This window comes from Strix uralensis, chromosome 6 (assembly GCF_047716275.1).
Source record: "Strix uralensis isolate ZFMK-TIS-50842 chromosome 6, bStrUra1, whole genome shotgun sequence".
In the NCBI taxonomy this organism is placed as follows: domain Eukaryota; kingdom Metazoa; phylum Chordata; class Aves; order Strigiformes; family Strigidae; genus Strix; species Strix uralensis.
In genome coordinates, this window is record NC_133977.1 from 23191200 (window position 1) to 23212827 (window position 21628).

General features: G+C 38.2%; 1 protein-coding gene across 1 annotated transcript in view; it reads right to left on the minus strand.

The window, feature by feature from the left end:
• Positions 1–21628, minus strand: part of MYO3B (myosin IIIB) — a 214168-nt gene that overhangs the window by 153671 nt on the left and 38869 nt on the right. Inside the window, 2 exon segments of the mRNA XM_074873256.1 lie at positions 7591–7736; positions 19520–19596. Coding sequence (XP_074729357.1) covers positions 7591–7736; positions 19520–19596 — 223 coding nt within the window.

Genomic DNA, 21628 nt, shown 5'->3' on the forward strand with positions numbered 1-21628 from the left:
GGATGCCGTTGGCTTTCTTGGCCACCTGGGCACACTGCTGGCTCATGTTCAGCTGCTTGTCAATTAGAACCCCCAGATCCTTCTCTTCCAGACAGCTCTCCAGCCACACCTCCCCAAGCCTGTAGCGATGCAGGGGGTTGTTGTGGCCCAAGTGCAGGACCTGGCACTTGGCCTTGTTGAAGCTCATCCCGTTAACGCTGGCCCACTGATCCAATCTATCCAAGTCTCTCTGTAGAACCTCCCTATCCTCATGCAGATCGACACTCCTGCTTAACTTGGTGTCATCTGCGAACTTACTGATGATACACTCTATGTCCTTATCAAGATCATCAATAAAGATGTTGAACAGAAATGGTCCCAACACTGAGCCCTGAGGAACACCACCTGTGACCGGCCACCAGCTGGATTTAGCTCCATTGACCACCACTCTCTGGGACAGTCCCTCCAGCCAGTGCTTGACCCAGCAGACCGTTCGCTCATCCAGGCCATGGGCAGCCAGTTTTTCTATGAGAATCCTATGGGGAACTGTGTCGAATGCTTTTCAAAAGTCCAGGTAGACAAAATCCACAGCCTTTCCCTCGTCCAATAGTCGGGTCATTTTGACACAGAAGGAGATCAGGTTTGTCAGGCAGGACCTGCCTTTCATAAACCCATGCTGACTAGGCCTGATCCCCTGGTTGTCCATTATATGACTTTTAATGGCACTCGAGATGACCTGCTCCATGACCTTCCCTGGCACTGAGGTCAGACTGACAGGTCTATAGTTTCCTGGAGCCTCCTTTCTGCCTTTCTTGTAGATGGGTGTCACATTTGCCACCCTCCAGTCCAATGGGACCTCCCCAGTTAGCCATGACTTCAGGTAAATCATGGAAAGTGGCTCGGCGAGCACATCTGCCAACTCTTTCAGCACCCTTGGGTGTAACCCATCCGGTCCCACAGACTTGTGTGCATCCAAGTGGTGTAGCAGGTCTCTGACCACCTCCTCTTCATCTGTGGTGATCTCAATTTGCTTCCCCTCCCCATCTCCCAGCTCATGAGGCTGGGTGTCCCAGGAACAGCCAGTTCCACTGCTAAAGACTGAGGCAAAGTAGGTGTTGAGTACCTCAGCCTTTTCCTCATCCTTTGTTACTATGTTTCCCTCTTCATCCGATAAAGGATGAATCCTCCTTTTGTTGTTAATGAATTTATAGAAACATTTTTTATTATCTTTAACAGCTGTATCCAGGTTGAGCTCTTTTCATAGCCATTACTTTTCTTTTCAAAATTTTACATCACTGCTACCCTAAGAGACAGTACTGATACGATGTAACATTTCTCACAAGATAGTCATAGTTTGAAGAATTTATGGATCTATTTTACTTTAAAAAGTTTAAGTGTAATGGTATTTGAGAATCTTTTACTTTGTAATATTTTGCCAAAACAGACACACCTAAGTAGTGGCAGCAGATGGAAGAGGTTAAAAGTAGCAACTCCCAAATTACCAACTTTGCTAGGCCACCTTCCCTTCATAATTTAGACCCTTCTGTTGGGAGATTTGAAAATATATTCTAGACAGATGACATGTTAACAGAATCATTTCATGGTTCAGTGTCTTCGCAGTATGATTTATCTCTATCTCTAGGCACTGGAGGTCCCTTTTCAGGAGATTTATGAGTTAGATCCAAAAATTCATTTTGATGAGGGAGAATGTGTGCATCATTGCAAAACAGAGCATTAACATTTGCTCTAAGACAATGCTTCCTTCTCATTAGCAGTTTTAAGAATAAGTCTCATGCATGCGATATCACAACTGTTTCCAAGACACTGCACATTCATACAATAAAATGTTCATGAATGAAAGAGGTATTTTAAATTTGCATTAGTCCATGAACTTGTATCCCCTTCTCTTCCAAAGCTACATAATACATACAGAAATAAGGTTCCGAAGGCTAGTGTTGAATGAAGCATCTGACTTAAATTTTAACTGGAATTTTCTTCTTCACTTTTACTATCAGATATTTGCTGCAGACACTACATTTTCTGTAGGTCAAGAAAAGTGCTTAAGCATCAGGCCATATTATCAAAAGTCTGAAGTTAATACTTACACACCTTAAAAATCAGTGTTTTCAGAAGTGCTCAGCATCCAGCATCTCCTGCTGTGAAACACTGATCAGGTTTTCAGGGGAGTGCAGCACAGTGGGATTACCTATTTTCCACATCTGACTTGAGACACTTGGTGAATTCTGGGGGTTCATCTGCCCTCTGGAAATCAGCTATTTTGTTGAGATAAATTCAACATCTGACAACATTTTATGTTGCTTGACTCAATTAAAGGAAACCTTTTTCTTTTTCTGTTCAAACAGTCTTCTAGTAGCTGCAAGACAGAACTCTAGATGTGCGAAATAGTGTGTGTCTGATTCAGGGCAAGGATCAAAAATGTCAGATCACCAGTGCATGTTTGTCACCCACTTCACAGTGCAGGCAGTTTGTAGTTACAGCTTAAAACACACTGAAAATGGAGGACAGAGAGCAACACATCTGTTTGCTGTCTTTCAACTAATGCTATTGATTTAACAGAAGCATTTATTGGCCTTTCACTAGAATCTTCATAATAAAATCCTTACCCTGAACAAGATGGAGGAAGAGAACTGCAAATAAGAAAGGATAAGTCATGTTCTTTATCTAGCAAGGCACAGCAATCAGACAAGACAGTTGCTGCTCATGTTAAAGGAGATGGAGAAGACAGAGAGGCAGAAAGACATGATTGAGGCCTTGTTATCTACAATGTCCTGTTAAGAACTATCTTCAAACAAAACACTTTCAGCAGAACGCAGACAAAAGTATTTGAATCTTTTTACAGCAATGCTGAAAGGACAGAGATATGAAAACTATAAAAGAGTTACAAAAAGACAGAGCTAGGAACCTCAGAGCACTAATGGAGAATGCAAAAATCAAACATCTTAGAGTCATTAGAACTTTCCATATTATCATCTCCTGCTTTACAGACCAGTCTCTAGTCTTATTTAACAGCTCACAGGGCTTTCACTGCAAGTTCTGTGCACAGAGAAGTATAACTGGGAAAATCATAATTTCAAGTGTCTTCCAATGAGATATATACCTAGGATGGGACAGAATGCTCATGGCAACAGGAATGTTTTATTGTTGTTTTCTGTTAATGTCCTCCAAAGAGGGGAATGTAAAATACTTCAGATAGAAATGATGAAGATAGATTTGGATTTAAATGGGCATAAGGGGCCTCCTCTGCCATCAATGCCATATGACCCAAACATCTTGGGGTCCTATGATGTATCCACAGACATGCTCATTTGCAGACCTCTGAGCCATTCAACCTGGAGCTTAGTCCATCCCTGGTTCAAATTACATAATTCAGACATGGACCTGTGTTAGTTGGAGGTGTTAAGTTTAACAGAAGTCTTAAGTTTGGGAATAAAGTTTTCATTCCCCCAGAGAGTTTTCTGGGTACTGAAATTTTGACTATGTTTTGCTGAATATTTAATTTTCTAAAGCAGTGTCACTGACTTTCCCTTCCATGGTTATAACTGCTGTATAGAAGCTATAGAGAAGTATAATTTCTTACCTACTGGAAGAACATTTAGGCTTTGTAACTAGTACCATCTGAATTTAATATCTTAATTGCTTCTTGTTTAGAGAACACAAACAGTGTAGGATGTTTGGGTACTGTTAGCTTCTCCCATTTTCCTGCTTAAATCAGCACATGAAAACAGTAAAAGCCAAATCCTTGGCTTGAGTTCTACGCTCCAGATATAACTCCAAAGATCTTGGGGGTATGTAACTGCTGTGACTGTTAGTACAAAGTCATTCATTCAATGGTTGATTCAAACCCTATAAAGTCAAAGTAAAGACTCACTCATTTCAATTATATTAATTTAAGACTAAGGCCTAGCTCCACAGCTCACAAAGTTGAAACTCAATGCCAAGGCTAAGAGCACAATTACTGTCTGTCTCTAGAAAAAAGCCAATGACCAAACTGACATAGAAACTTAACTACTTTATTCCCTACTTGAGAATGGAAGAATTCTGTGGAAACACACACACAGATTTCTGTATCTAGCTTTGGCAATTTCAACATTACTAATGTTTTTAAGTACATTCATGAGAACAGATTATTCAGTGCTTGTTAACAAAACTTGGAAACTATTGCAAAGTTTTCTGCTAATGTAAAGAAATCAGCAGCACGCAAAACAGATCAGTCTAGCACACAGAAGCCAGTATAAATAGAAAGATATGGATCAACTGTAGTCAAGAATGTAAGGGAACAAGGAAATAACTCCTGATAACTCTGCCTGAGTGATGTCCAATTGCCATTTACCGTGAATAGCAATTTCACCTCTTTTTCTCCAAACTAAAGTCAAATCAGCCTAATCGACAAAAATTATCCTGGAAGAACACATACAGAAGTCAGATATATGCAGTAAATCTGTAGCCCATTACATTTATTGCTCATTATTCACAGTAGTTTTTTACACGTAAGATAAAATGGAGCTTGACTGGAGAGTACCACAGTCACACTGTAACTGTGCAACATACTCTGGTGTCATTTAGTATTAGTGCATTTAGTACGTTTACCAATAGCTGAAGCCTGATTTACCAGTTTCACATCAAACCACAAGAAACCACAGCTGAAAGAGGAGCTGTTATCAACAAATTAAATGATTTATGTCTCTGTCAGAAATTAGAGTATGGGTACATACACAAGGCTGGAGTTATACAAGGTTATATTGATTCCTGACGCAGGTCTTGAAGCTACCTCCAGAATCCCAGATTTAGAAGTGTGTACCTTAGTATTCAGCTCCACGGTACTCCAACATTAATGTGGCTTGAATGACAAATAACAGTTGTGAGATAGTTTTGGAAACTGCTAACCTCCTAGCGGCCATTTTCCAGGTGAAAGCAAAACCTAACTGAACAAGTTCTTTCTCACTATATCCCTCCAGAGCAGTAAGTTCCAGGCTTCACTTGAGAGCAGTGCTCTCACCGTTCATGAACTGAGGGCAGTCAGATGAATGAGCCCTTCCTCCATCTCACCAGATGTGCAGAATTACATCTTGATTTAAACAATGGGTGGAGCCAAGCCCACTGTAGGGAAAGCTCAGGCAGGCAGCCTCCTACAGAAAGCAGGAGGCAACAGGCACTAGTGGTTACCAGCCCTCATCTAAGACAAGAATTCGAGCTGCGTGAATAGGCTGTCTCTCATTCACTCTACCCTAAGCTGTTTGACTGCAGGTATCAGCAGAGCAATTTTAAGACATAAAGACCCCTGTGCCCAGCACATATGCCTCTGGAGATGTGACCAGTCTCAGTTAAGTACTAGTCTCAGTTAAGTAACTTGTTGAGTCCAGAGTCTCACTAAGCCAAGAACTAGGGCTGAAAGCGTTGGCTCAAATGTACAATGGACACAGAAAGTGTTGGGCAAGAAACTGAGAAGCAATAATGAAAAAGAAGAAAAAAAAAAAAAGAAACAGCAGGATTCCATTTGTTTTGATTGGATCTTACAATCACATTAAGTCCTGGGGAGAGGGGAAATAGGGATTGACTGTACCTTTCCTCTTCTCACAAGGTGGCTAAGTATTACCAAATAAAGCTAGCGAGCGGCACACAGAAGGAGAGAGTTCTTCCAGTAAAATATAGCTACCCTGTAGGCTTCTTCACTACCAGATGTTATAATAGGTGAGAATTTGTACTGGATAAATTCAGAGATGATACTCAAGGATACTAGCTACATAAAAATGACCAAGTGGTTTAATACTTGCATTTATAACTTCAGACACAGATACTATCAAGAAAGCTGAAAATTTAAAGATGCCAGATCCCCGAGCTCAGAGGATTCTGCACTGAACAATCTCAGAAGCTGAGCTGCAATGCTTCTATAGGTTGCTGCTTGATCACTCAACAGCCAGTGCTTGGAAGAACCACTTTCAACCTGAGAAGAGCCCCAATGCTCATGTTAAAAATGCGTTAAAAATGTGTGAATTGCAGCACAGATATCAGGAACTGTACTAAGACTGCTTCTAAACTGTCAAACTACTATAAGAGAGGAAGGCACCTTTTGGTCATATTTACTACTCCTCTGAATTGACTTCAAACAAGTACCAGGAGAGAATCTCCATCTCCTATAGCCTAGGCCCTTATGCCATCTAGTACTCATCATAGTCCACTTCATCTAATATGAATGCAGCAGGGTTATAGCTCATAAAATACAAAGCAGAGGGAAATCTCTTGACTTAAAAATTGCTACCATTCTACTTAGTAAATGTACTTATTATTTAATTCATCAGACAGATCCTTCACATTTGTTTTGCTAAGTCATAAAGAGACATAACAGCAAATAGGGCAAGAGATGAAATATAGATAGCAATGAAAGCCTCTATATGCCCTATTCTACATATCTTCGTATTGCTTTCTGTTACTTTTTGTATGACTTCTGTCCTTTTAAACTGTTTTGAGCACTGATAACATTTATAGATATTGCTTTAGTAATCTGAAGCCTCCCTTGCTGCCTTAATTGCCAGGACCTGTTTTACACTTGTGCAAAGGCAAGATGAACCACAGCTTCAGTATGAATAACTCTGGAAAGAGTGGTGGCAGTTCATGTCTGAGCTGGGTAGAAGGAGATAAGTGCATGACACAGAACCCAGCACAACTGCATCTGCATATAAATAGACTTAATCAGAAATGCAAATTGCAATCAGAAGAAATTTTAAAAGCCTGTGATAACTGTGCAGATAACAAAAGGTCAAACACTTGTATTGCTGAAGGTTTCAAACTGTTATCAGTCAGTGGCGATTCTTTCTCTATGAGCAAAATGTGGTAAAGACAAGTATATGCCAGTCTAATCAATGACGGACAAATTATTTCTATATTTCATCTATTATTATAACCGTTCTGTTGTTAAACTCTATTTTACACTGTCAATCTCATCTTAACTTATTCAGGAAGACTCAACAAAATGATAACAAAATGAAACCAAAAATAGCATGAAATAATACAGCTAATTTACATGACTATATATAGAAGGAATTTCTATTCCTTTTTCATATCCATGTATGACAATCCAAATCTTCACATTTTAACATCCTTGGGTAAATGAAAAAAAATAAATTATGACTACAGTTTGCTGGAACTGCCAGACTGCTTCACAGCATTGTCAAAATTGTGTGATTTTCTTCCGCAGTAAAACAAGCCTAAGACTCTAGGAAAATAACATTTTAAAATGTTACTCAACAGTTACAAATGTTGGCTTCTTCCTCTTTTGAAACGAGTGGTTTCATCAATAGTAGCTAAGAAAAGTACTTTTGAAGGGAGGTACCTTGATATTATATGATTTTATATTCTAAGATAAGAATAAAATAAATACCTAAGTCTTTATCATTTCAAGGTGTTCTAAATATAAATTATTGTAGAAGTCAGGCTGAAAAAAAGAAAAGTCTTTAACATTACACCTTTTTGCTGTCTTTTCCTGTGAGGGATTCTTAGGATTTCAAGCACAAGCCTTTACTAAATATTCTTTCTCCTTTGACTAGATTGCCTTTGAATAAACTAGTGAGTGAAGAGAGCCATCTAGTGCCATACCTTGGAATCTTAAAAAGGGTTTTCACCGGATGCATGTCAAATAAAGGAGGATCTCCATCCCCCAGTTCAATAGCTGTTATTCCCAAGGACCATACGTCACATCGAGCATCGTATGAGTAGTCATACTGTTGTTCACAAGCAATGACCTATCAGAAAAAAGCAGAGAAAACAACGTTTTAACCTAATGTACAATTCACACCATCCTAATGTGACATGAAAGCACTTTTTTGAGTCATGTCTAAAATCCTATGTAGTTTTCAAATCCATATCTTTGCCTATATATCCCGCTTAGGAAAAACACCACAAAAATGTAACAGTAAATTAGAACTTCTCTTAGGTTTGTTTTTTTTAAAAACAATCTCCCTCTTTTTTTCCAATACGTTAAGTTCCATTGGGATGCTTCAAATATTGATGTGAAGAACATCACTCTACTAAGTTCTGTTTTTGAAAGCACTTCTTACAAAAACCTATTACAATAGCAGAGAACCCCATATTGATGTTATTTTTATTAACTTCTATGACTATTCATGGGGATAGACTGATTTGCACAGCTGTTTTTCAGATAAGAATATTCCATCAGTCATTTCTGCCATTTATTTTTTTTTCAGCTTGTCTCTACTAGATTTGAGTAGTTTAAAAAAAAAATCTTAATTAACATACCATGTACCTTGTCTAAGAAAAATGGAAGTTAACAGGAATCTTTCCTTGGACATCAGAACCCTTTTAGATCACAAACTTGATGCACACTTCCAGCTAACCCACTGTTTGCATTCTAATCATAAGCTAACTATTCATAGAAGCTGGAAACAATTCTGCATCTAAACATGAGATTCAAACTAAAGTTTTAATTTAGCCCCTATCTTTACAAAGGGACAAGACAAAAATCACAGCTTTACTGCCTTTTATTCTATCATGATCTAGAATCCTGTCAAGTTTGTCTTCTCAAATCTCATCAAACAGACCAACTGCTTTGAAAATCTGTCAGATCCTCACACATTGCTAGTATTGCCTTCCATGATTTTTCTCAGAGTTTTAAGTATTGTTACTAATTTGTAGTTAAATAAACAGAACTTCTGACAGCATGTCCTAGGGTGGCTGTATCTAGGTTCTAGAAGAGAATTTTTTTTTTTTTTTTACTTCTGAATTCTTGTGTTCAGGCTTCAAATTGGGACAACGCTTTTCAGTGATACCAACATGCAAGTTAGCAACCCAGGTAGCTGCTGGCAGAGAGCCACTCTCAGCCTGCTCTAAGAAAATCTTTCCTAGAGAAGCTGCTGATTCCAGCTTAACATCTTGGTTACTTTCTCCATAAGCTGGACCTAGAGGCGTTGCTGCCTCTGGTAGAGATTCTATCCAACAGGCCCATGGGACCTGTCCATCTCTTACTCTGGGACTCATGACCCCATCACACAGCACTCATCATTTATTTTATCAGAAATCAGGGGTGTCACACATACTAGTTAAAATAATACTGAAATGATTTGGGGTTTTTTTGGCAGTAAAGTTGGACATTAGTTAATTCCTTTGCTATATACTAATAGTTCAGTTCTTTTCCTAGAGAAAATCAGTCCAGAAAAATTAAGACCTTTCCTGAATTTTCTATCAATGTTTTGAGAAGTGTTGAGATCTCTCTCTTCCTCCTCAATTTTTTATGGTTAGTATGCCAAAGAAATTTCTTTTCATACCCTACTGGCAGTGGTATTTCCCCTTTCTTGCTGTAATGTCAAAGAATCTTCTGATAGAGTATTAGACCAGTGTTTCTCAACTATGACATGATAAGGTGGTCAGCAAAATGTCTGCAAACCATCTGAGAAAAACATACATACACATTCCCCTACAAAACTATGAAATAAACAGAATGGGGAAAAATGAAAGTAAGGACTGCAAAAGAGGGTTCAGGGATTTTTTTCTTTAACTTGAAGAGGCAAGGTTTTGTTAGATAATGTGGTGTTTTTCAAAGTTGTCACATGAAGACCATTTTCCATCTCCCTTCTCTTCAACAGAATGTCTTAAGTGAAAGCTCTGAAATATTTCTTAGTTCTTCAAAGAGTTCATTATAGCCTTGATCTCATCCCAGAGATCCCTCTAGCTCTTGAAAAAGATGAGTTTTACTGTGCAGTAGATAGATTCTATGCAACTCAAGCAGAGCACTTTAAACCACCACCCTTATTTCAGAGACCTATAAGATAATTTCATTTCCTTATACCATGCTGTCCTGGTTTTGGCTGGGATAGAGTTAATTTTGTCCCTAGTAGCTGGTACAGTGCTGTGTAGTGTGCAAATAATGCTGATAACACACTGATGTTTTAGTTGTTGCTAAGTAGCGCTTATCCTAAGTTAAGGATTTTTCAATTTCCCATGCTCTGCCAGCAAGCAGGTGCACAAGAAGCTGGAAGGGAGCATGGCTAGGACAGCTGACCTGAACTAGCCAAGGGGATATTCTATATCACAGAACATCATGCTCAGTATATGAACTGGGGGGGGAATTGGCTAGGGTGGATCATTGCATGGGCATTGGTCAGCAGATGGTGAGCAATTGCATTGTGCATGACTTGTCTTTTTTTGGTTTTATTTCTCTCTTTTTTATTATATTCCTTTTCATTACTAGTATTATTATTATTATATTTTATTATTGTTATTTAATTTATTTATTAAATTGTTCTTAACCCACAAATTTTACTTTCATTTTTTTCTGATTCGCCTCCCCATCCCACTGGGAGGGGGGAGGAGCGAGCGAACGGCTGTGAGGTGCTTAGTTGCTGACTGCTGTTAAACCACAACACATGCCTTAGAGAGAAGGAAAGAAATCAAATTTGATGTAAAAACTTGTCAGAAATTCAGTGTGAAGATCCATCAGAGATACTTAAATAATACATTCTAAAGAGCCCATACCTGGTGTTGAGTTTCCTTCATTGCAGTTTTGGTCAGAGACAGAAAGGGAAGCTTGAATTTCTTGATTATTTTTGTTTCTTTATACAGTTTCCCAAATAATCTGTACACTCAAGGACACTTCCTCAAAAAAAACCCCACCACCCATGCAAGTCAGCTTCCCAGGCCATGACTCAGAAGTTGCAAGTGGCTTATCCATATGTGACTAATTAAATGCACTGTGTTCTCTTTCCTTTTTTAACACATGAGAAATATTTATCTGCTTGATTAAAAAGCTGCTAGAGTCCATCTCCTGGAAGTGACTACCTCAGAAGTTGCCTGGTTCTCATCAGTGTGCTGAGTCCTTTGCAAATACTTGTATATTTGTTCTCAAACTTTCAGATGCAGAGGAATATATTTTCATTTTCAAGGGAAGGAAAAGAAAGACCTGCTCAAGGTCACACTGGACTTTGTCAGCAGTGCCACATACAGAGCTGGTCTTCCACATTCAAAGACACCACCACTTTTGCCTCTATAAGCACATCACAACTGCTCCTAACTACAGGCCAATAGCAAAACTTGCTATGTATCTCAGTCTTAGAAAGTTTAACAGGATACACTAAAATAATATGAGCATCAGAGGGCTTTGCACTCATAATGGATGGGGAAAAGAGAGTATACTGCAACTGCTGTTTTAAAAAAGAAAGTCTTTGAGCTTTTCTCAGCTTCACAGTGTATCACCTACCAAAGAGAAAGGAATGTATAATGCATCTTTGTAAGTCTCCTGCTCCACAGCTAACCGCTCCAGTAAATATGGTTCATGGCAGTAAAATAACATGGCAAAATACTGGCATTCTAACCACGGGGAATTAAACACTATCAGATTGTCCTCCATTCTAATATCAAGAGCCTGTAGTGATTCTTTTAGAAAAATATTCCCCTTAATCTGCATTCTCTTTGTTTACAAAAATTCAGCCAGTGGACCATGCAACCCAGTATGTTTTAGACAGTTATCTTGACTACAGTGAGATCAGCCTCACAGAAAACATACAAAATGAACTGCTCTTCTGACACTGAGTATGCAGCATTTATATGACTTTAATGATCACTTTGGTTTGAAACAAGTTTTCATTTTCTGTAGGATTTATTAGAATCTTACCAACTTATGCACCACTTAGAGAAACACAAATGCCACTAATTTTAATTTTTAAAGCAAGAATCATATTTTACAGCTTTTTCCTTGATGAAGGTGCACATTGGCAGTTTTATTTATATGCCAGCTAGCAAACAACACTCGACCTTGAAATCTGAAGAAGAAAGAGTTCTTTCAGTCATAGTTTACAAGCTAAGTCCTTGGGAATGCCCCAGTCCTGTTTTGCCTTGAAAGCTATTGCAACTCCCTGCAGAGCAAAAATCTCTAAAAGCCAAATACAAAAAGGAAAAATGCCATTGACTTATCTTTTATTATGTCCCTGTCCCTATTGGAACTCAGAGATACTCATTTTTTTGAAACATCTGTCCTTTGCGGTCAGAGTTCTGGAGCTGAGCGTGCCTCTCAGCACTGCTGATGCCTGCTCTGCCCAGTGAGGCATGAAGACAGAGCCCAGAAGAAATGATCTGAAACTGAAGAAAATGCTACTTCCTTTCTCTACCTTGTGCAAAGACATCATCACATCTGTACCTATTTTATATCCAGCAAAATCCTCCCCTGCTTGTACAAGCAAAAAAGAAGAGGTAGCTTGCTTTGCTGCAAACACTACGTTCATGCCAATGCTTCAGGGGGTGATGCAGTTAATCTTGAGATTTGCCAGTAAACACAATGGGAATAAGCGCCAAGTCTTTCACTTCGGCATGGACTGGTTACGTGCATACAGTGGCCCAGGTTTCCAAGGAGACAGGCTGTCACCTTTTGTATTAGTTGTAATTTCATCATGATTTCAGGCCCAGCTATACTGTGGTAGGATGGAAAGCACCTAAACACCACACAGAGAAACAGACAATGTGATGGCAGTTGCCAACACTAATCGTGCTGAGGGTCGCACTGGGGCAGGGTGAGGTGGGGGGTGGAATTCACTGGACTGGCAAAGATGGCACATGAGCAAATCAGTGACACTAACTGGAGGGAATTTAGAGAAGCCAACGAGTGATACATCACTTCTACAGAAACACAAAACTTCACAGAGATACACAAGATGATTCACACCCTGAGAAGACAACTTTAAATTCAAGGATATAATTATTTTTGTTCTGAAATCAATGCAAAGGTCTCTTTGAACTTCAGCAAGCCCTTAAGTAGATCACAGGTGGATTTAAAAGAAGGAAAACAGGTAATACATAGAACCAGCTGCTATTTGTACAGTGGTCATACTGACTTGTGGGCAGAGAGGAAGCTATACATATGGTTAGCTGAAACAAAATACATCAAATCCTTTTAAGTTTACCCAGAATTACTGGAAGTGAAAGAACTTACTTTCATTTTGCCTCAGTATATACAGTGCACATATAAAGTATAGCTGCAAGCATACACAATACCAATAATAGCAGTACAGATGTGCAACCTGGAGACGACTACTACACAATTAGAGCTGGAGACCCACCTGCAGAAAGGAGTCTGGCGTTAAAAAGGTTGATGCCCCTGAAGAAAGGCGGTGCTGTACTTAGCTGACGTAACTAACTAAGCAGCTTATGAGGTGTGCGAGCACAATGCTGAGAAGCACTGCGTATGTAAAATGAATGTGGCACAAAATTGTTACCCTTGCTGCAAGGAGAACAAAATTGCTGGCTATGCAAGTCAAATGAAAGAAACCAGCTGAACTTCTGTGCTCCACCTGACACTATATAACCCAATTAATTTATCTACATAGGAAATATTAAGTTCTAATTCCTATACACTGATAAAGAAAAAACGTCTTTCATGATAGCATTTAGCAGCACTGGGGACACTAAATTATCCAGACCAAAGTGATACCTATCTATCTCTATCCCTCCCTCACCTCTCTTTCCCTCTCTCCCTCCCCTCAAGCACATTTACATAATTAAAAAAAGAGCAAATTTGTGATTGAAATTGGTTCCATATTCCCCCACATCCCTTCACAAGATTATGGCCATGTTATCAAGGTTACTCGCAAGGTTCCCCAAGGTTCCCTCCAGCTGCCACGTCCTTTTCAACCCCCTCCCGCTATGCCAGCCCATGGAGGCAAAGGAGGAGGTGATACATTCTGCCAGGCCCTGCTCTGCAGGGGGAGCTCACTGGTGCTGTCCTGCTGTGCGCTCTGCCTCTCTTATGTGCCATCTCCTTTAAAGAGACCTCTGTATTCCATTTCAGCTTTCTGAATTCCACTGCTTTCTTTCTGGACTTCAAGCAACTTCAGCGTAACTCCTTACTACTGCAGCTTATTAAAGCTTGGGTTTGAGAACCACAGAAAATCAAGGAAGTGGGGAGAAAAAATAAGCAGTGCAGAAACTGCTATTTTTTTATTTCTTTATTCAATTCCTAAAGATCTATGTTCCCAAAAAGATAACTTTCTTTAAATCATGCCAGTTGATTCTCAGAAGGTGGCATCTCAGAGTCACAGGCATTTTAGTCATATGCAGCCATTTAAAGACCTAATTCTTTTCTACATTCTGCCACTGACCTGCTGTAAGCCCTTAAGTAAGTCATTTCACTTCTATGACCCTCAGTTCTTCCAGTCTTGTCCTATCTATTTAGAGCAATGGTTCCCACTCTTCCCTGCCCTGTCTTCCCACACTTACACTGTAGCAGTTCCTCTCTGGCATGGCCATGCCTTTTTACCACATGTACCACAGGACCGCACTCAAACTCAGTGCTGCATTTCAAGAGTAAATACTCCCTAAAAATAATTTCTAACACACCACAGTGTCCCACTACTTTAACCTCCTGAAAGCAGGGACGTCATTTCAAAATGTATGCCAAGTGGGCAATTCCTTTACACCCTAGGCTTAATATACTATCATAAATATAGTAATGTTAAACAACAAGCAGTTGTTCAAATCACAGTGTAACAAAAATCTACATTATGAATGATTTAATGCTACCATTCTTTATCTTTACCATTTATTTATCGCATTTATTATTTTTATCCACTACATGTGTGGGATTTTCAAGTATTTCACTATTAATTAATCATGATGCCAAATAAACACAAATTCTGGAAATTGCATCTGTGAAGTTTCTTCCTAAGGACAATCAGTTATTTTTTGAAAATTATGTTTTCCATCTTATCTCATTTACTGTAATTCATGAGGTAAAAAATACCCCACAGCTTCAGTAAGAGCTAATTCAGTAATCTGTTTTATCATTAGCTATAAGAGAATAGCTATTACATCTTCATGGAAGATGTTATAAGGAAATATTTTCAAAAGGTACATATTTCCTTATGCTTCTTTATCACAAAATATGCATACTGTTTCACTGTGCAACTGTTTTTAAATGGCTTTCAGGGAGAAAAATAAGTGTATATACATTCTTGAAATCTACATCCTATTTATACTAAGCAGTGGATTCCTATAGTTCATTATAAATTAGCATTTACAAAATTCAATACTTAGTTGGCATTTTAAAGTGTAGCAAAAATGTGCATATCAAAAGAGCTAATTGTAGCTAATAAGGAATTAAAGTGAAGAGACATAGAGCTATTAACAGGATGCTGACCTTGAGTCCTCTGATGTAAGCAAAGGGCTGGCAAATAAGCTAGGTTGAAGTGTGATAAAACGAGAATATATTCAAAAGTTTCAGGGGAATGCGTCACTGTACTTGTTTAGAGTTAATTAAAAACATAATCCCAGGTTAGTGATGGGGTTATCTTTTCTATGCTGCTTTTCCAACTGCGTATTTAACCACACATGTATTTACTATTAAAAGGATTTTTTTGTAAATTTTCATGTCTCTAACAATAGAGAGGTAAATAAGACAAATCAGCCCTAATCTACCAAAAGGAAGATTTTTCTTTTGGACCAAATTCTAAGGCCTTGAATACAGCCCTTACTGTAATAAATACTGACTTCAGTGGAAAAGGTGATGTGAGTCTTTGAAAAATTTGATTTTTCCCTTTATTTTTCCACTACATTAATGCAAATGACTTTTTGGGGTGCTTTTTTTACCAGTTTGGTTGATTTTTCTTTAGATTATGCAAAGACACAGCTTCATACTGAAACAATGGAAATACTACTCATCATTTCTGGATTAGATTTACTGCACACACATATGATCAGATTTAAAAAAATACAAAGGAACATTGGAAAAAGAAAGACAATTTAAACTAGTCACCTATTTTTCTAACACTTCTGAAATTTGTTCTGATGCTCAGATGTATTGACTTTTATCCCAGGAAGTATGCCTTGATTCAGCAGGGGGAAGGAAAAGAGTCTGTTGTCTCTGGGGCAGTCTTACCGATCATTACTTCATCTTGGCAGGATGGTAACAAATATCCAAAATACAGAGTTGACAGAGCTTTAAATAATCCTGTGACACGTGAATTTCTTCTGAAATCAATAGCAAACCAGAGTCAAGATTTTACCTCTGGTTAACTCATTGTTACAGAACTCATTACCTTTACCAATATTTTAGCCTTTCCTACTGTCATGTGCCACATTTCAACACATAGTTCTTCAAAGGATCAACTGTTTTAATTATGTTCCTTTTAAAACATAAGTATGCATGCACCATTGTAATTTTTTAGCAGTTATCAGTAAAATATAAGAGCATACTCCCTGTGGTGTTAAATTACCTTCAGTATCTCTCCAGTTCTTTCTGACTTCAAGTACCTTTTTCTATTTCTGTTCTTAAATCTAGATTTGGGCCAAAGAAAACATGTACAGATTCTAGCTGAGCTTGTTTCCGGAGTCAGGTTTCCAGCTAAATCATGATAACATAATTATATTCAGCAAAAATGAAAATTGCAATTCTATTTGAACTAGATTTTGTTCAGTTCTGCACTAGAGGTTGAAAACAAGACAAGTAAAGGTTTGGAACTAGAAATGTGAAGGCAGCCAAGTTCAAAAGTTGCAAATCTGATTCCTCCTGCTAGCATTTAACACAATTTATTTCATCATAATAGAAGCACATTTTAGGTAACTTGTTTGGCAACAGGCAGCTTTAAACATTCACCATACTTAAACTACTCTGCCTTATTTATCTTTTTTTTGGCATGCCTGTATTCAGCGTTCCAGTTTCTGCATGTCTATGTTTGTAACTGTGAGACAATCCTAATTAGGTTAAACAGCAGGGACTGATTTTCAGTGAGTCTACTTTAAAGCTGCTCTCAAACTGACTCATCCTTGCCAAGTTCCTCTGTTGCTTCCACACAGCCTAGTTTTTCCCTCTATTTTCATTTTTCAGCAAAATTTTTGTTAATCACATGCTCTACTCACAACAAATGCTCAAGGACAAATCAAAAAGATTTGTCCTGTTGCTGCCAAACAAGCCTCACAGTCATCAAGGGAAAAAAAGCCCTCTAAGATGTTCAAGTCACTCAAAACAGTTAAGCTGCTGCTTTTCGTGCTGCCAGTAGGAACACTGAGCTGAAGAGAACACCTCACGCCACCCTCAGTCACTATTTTCCTATGAACTTTTGCTATTGCAAGTACCATGCCATATAATCCCATTGATACATTTTGCAAACTTCATCTTAAAAGACACTGGTTTTCCTCATTATACAGGCTGTTCCTGATCCTGGCTGATCTACTGATTCTAGTTTCCAGCATATTTGTCTCCTGCTTATCACCAGTTATTCCTAACTGTCAGCTTGAATAATCCTGCATCATTCTTCTCCAGGTTTTATTTTCCTGGGGTTTACCCTGGAAAATATTCCCTGTCAGCTTCATTTCACAAGGTCCATTTCTCTGAAACACTCCCGTAGCCTCTCCCTCCAAGGCAAGCTTTTTCAGCTCCACTCACCCTTCAGATTAAATCCATCTTTCTCACCCTTAGATAAGACAAGGTCCCATGACTGCCTTATGCTGAGGCTCCTATGTTTCACACACAGATAATAAAAGTCCAATTTAAAAAAAATAAAATATTCCTAGTCTTCATGTTTTCTATTTCTCTGATCAGTAACATTTCCTTCCTGTCCAGTTATTTTATGGTATTTTGGGGTTTGACATAGATTCTATCCTATGTCAAAACCTTTAGGCAGCAAGATTTTTGCAACTGTTAAGTGCTTTTCTAGTTTTTACTGATCCCACAACAATCTCATGTAGAAAACACAGTTCCTAATAAGCTGTTACCCACGCAGAGTTTTTCAGCTTATTGCAGTCCTAATCTTTCATCTTTCACATAAAAACTTGGCTGCACATTTTAAAAATACCAGAAAGATCTCCCCAGAAGTAAGATAAACTGCACCCCACACGTCGGTTGAAATATGTCATTCATATGAACACAAAGAAAGCAACTGTAGTGACTTGAGCACGAGTGTTACACAACTTGTCATTTAAAAGCCATTTCAACAACAGCATAACGGGTATCTGAGCATCTTACAGCTGTTTTGCAGACTGGTACATCTATGAAGCCTGATCAGCGTGGCTCACAGGCATGTAAATGTGATATGAATTACTATGCTTATGGGACTGGGTTGGTTATTTTGACAAATCTTTTCAAAACAGGAAGCATTCAAAGCTACGTCTGTTGCTGTTTTGATGTGCTGTGCACATAACACGCCTTGGTTACACGTGTGTTGTATTTTCAGGTCAAAATCTTTCAGATCAAAATCTCTGCTTATTTCTTTGGCTTTTTGCCTCAAGAATTAATATTTTCAACCAGGATGTGAAAATAAATTCGGTATGATTACTACCTTTGATGGCAATTGTTCAAGAAAAATAGTACCTTAAAAATAACTTCTAATAATCTGAATTCAATAAAATATTTCAAAATATGTCCATTATTGTCTAGAGGAGTATTTTATAAGGGTTTCAGAATGTCTCCAACCAAGGTGATTCCATAAATAATGCTTGCACAGTGGTTTCTAAGGTACCTTGTGTCTCCTTTGTGACGTAAACTGGTTGTTATGGAGATGGTAAAATATCAACCATTCTTTATGAGACTGTGCAAGATCAATTTTGGATCCGTTACAGCAGCTTCTTTTCTCTGCTCAGCTATAATCAGCCTTCCTTAGCAACAGAAATAGATGTATGAAAAGTATAAAATTTTAACACAAATGTTTCCACGATACTTTTAACTGTTTGACATACAGAAATAGACCTGTGCACATTTGTAACAGATGCAAATTCCACCCCAAATTCCCCAAAATTCAAGTAAGTCTGATGGCCTTCAACAGAAATGAGGCTACTACTGTTAAGAAGGTTTAACAACTTACAAATAAACAGATACTCCCTTTTCATTTCCTATTTTTTTATTTCATAATCTATACCTTGCAAAAGTATTTTTTGTTTCTTAAAGCAGGGAGGGCAAAGATTAACATCTTTCACCCCAAATTTAGGGAAAGTACATAAGGGACTTTTGTTCAACAGTGTGTTAAAACTTTCTAGAGTTTCATGAAACAGAAGGAAAAGGGCTATATCTGGGGACTAGTATGTAAAAATATGGTCTAAGATACTTGGCTAGGCTGCCTGTAGGTTATTTTTCTCCATTTTTAATCTATGCTAGTCCTTGTGTCTAAGGGTGTAGGTGCCCAATGAATGATTAAAGAACACATAGCTGAGTCAGGGTTTTGCAGGGTCCTATAGCAAGACAGGAATGTGGGAATTCTTCCTTCTCCTCCCAGACTATATTTAGAGTTGCAGACAAGCACATCAAAACATACAGTATTTGATTGGAAAGTCATAAAGTTTTCAAGGAGACCCTCAATTATTTGCAGATTATCTGTACTTTTATGGAAACATTACAGAGAAGAAAATAATAAAGATTATTAGAAATCCATTTTGTATATTCTAATGGTACACTCATTTTACGAACAGGGGCCTAGACATAAAGTAGAAACACAGCCATAGGGGAGAGAAGTAAAGATACCCTTTTCTCCTATTATGTTTGGCAACAACGTGTGTGTCGCAATGAATGGAGACAACCCAGATAGGAATGTTTGCCTACCTCAGGTGCCATCCAAAAGGGTGTTCCCACTGAGGTGTTTCTACGCAGCCGTGTGCTGGTGAGCTGGGCTGAAACACCTGCAATAAAACAGATCCAAAAAACTTGGCTTCAAATTCATTCTGTCATTTCAGTCAGTTTATTTCAAGTATCTGAAAAACAAATCCCAGGCCTAGGAGTACAGCTGCGGAATGCCTGGCCAAAATAGGTGCAGGATTTGTACTAAGTTACTTGTTTGATTAATTTCAGCTTGCTGTTTTTGTTCAGAATTGCTGAGAGATTTTTTGTGAATGACTCTCAGTTTGAAGCACTTTCATTCAAACTCAAAAATGCAATTGGCATGTAAATATCACATATTTCTTTCTGCTATTTTCATGAGTATAAACAGGAACTATTCAAATTACAACTTGACTTTAAAACTTCTGTTTCAGAAATTTAGTTCCCGAACACTGCTGGCAAGAAAGCAGTTCACTAGAGTATTTGCAGAGGCTCCTGTTCAACAAAACATTTATGCACTTGCTTTAATCATTCCCTACTGAGAAAAGCACAGAAGCTCAAGCTCATACTGCAGCTTGTATTTAGGCAGTTAAGCACATGCTTAAAACAAAGCCTGTGCTTCGGTGCTTTGCTGACTGGGGCTGGACTACTGAAGCACAGCTGAAAAAATGAAGAAAGAACTAGAGTAAAATCAAACAACATTAACAAATCAGAATGAACTTTCACAGCATATCTTCTTCTTTGTTCTGGTCAACATATAATTGAATTGTAGAATTCAGGAGCACTCCAGTAAGTTGACACAAAACCAATATTGATTTAAAAACATATTTCACCGTAACACTGTTTAGAAACAAAAACCACAGTGGTCTGCTCCTATGGCATTACCCAGAGACAAAAATGGGCAGAAACACATAAATACACATTGCCTGATGCCAATAAATAAGAAATTTGGACTCATAATTCATAAGTTAAATAATTTGATTGCTGGCTCCAAAATTAAATTTTATTTATTTTTCATCTTTCAGTGTGATTGCAAGTCTTTGGTGATTTCCTGAGTATTGCTGTGAAATAGTTAATGGCTAGGACCTACAGCAAGCCTCTGTGCATTTAACTCTGATCTCTCTTCAGGTAGCTTAATTTGTAGCTGTTATCTACGGACACTCCAAAACTATGCAGAATATCAAATTGCTGAGAGAGGGAGACAGTGTGAGAGAGTGAACAAGCATGAGAATAAATGAATGATAAGTTGCAGACATTTTGGGTTGACTTACACCGTGACCAACATTTATTCAAATATATCATGCTGTCAAGAGCAGTTGAGGGAAGAAATGTGTGTTTCATTGAAAAAGCAAGTTGTAAAGTCATGCAATAAAGGCAAAAAAAACCCCAAACTCATTAAGGATATTTGTGTAATCTTCTCTGTGACCTAATATCTGTATGTACAGCCCTGAATATGAAGTAACTGTTTTTTCTTCAAGATTCTGTCTCATTCTGTGGACAGAATGGATAGCATTCACCAAATAGGTAGTCATTTAATATCTTTTTTATCCTCATTGACTTGAGTTCATTACTCATTTAGTATTTCCGTTCCTATTCTAAATTTAAAATTATTATTTTCCTTTTGACATGTTTCCTTCCCTCATCATCAAACAATAAATCTCCTTAACATTCCTGCAAAATAGGAAAGGATTATTAGTTCCAGGGATTAACCTAAAAATATCCAAAGAATCCACTGTTTTGGGGTACTTAATCTGAGATCTTTCAGTTTTCAGGCACTCCACATGCCTCAAGTAGAACTGTAATAGATCTCAGCTGCAGTTCAAGAATACATAGCTCTTCTGCAGAGGACAAGATGTTTCAAACTGCCTATCAGGAAAAAGAGGAACAGAGTGGCCACTTCTAAAAAGTTTGATGCAAGTGACCTGCCAACGTCACAGAAATACCAGCAGAAGCAAGAATAGTACCCAATTTGATGCTATTCAACTGTCTGAACTGCGAGTCCCTTCTCTTCCTGAACTTCTTGCATTTTTCACTATATCTTCCACTTTCTGCAACAAGTGAGTCAAACAGTTCTGCAAACAGTATCACCTGTGACACAGTCCTAATTTGTTTCCA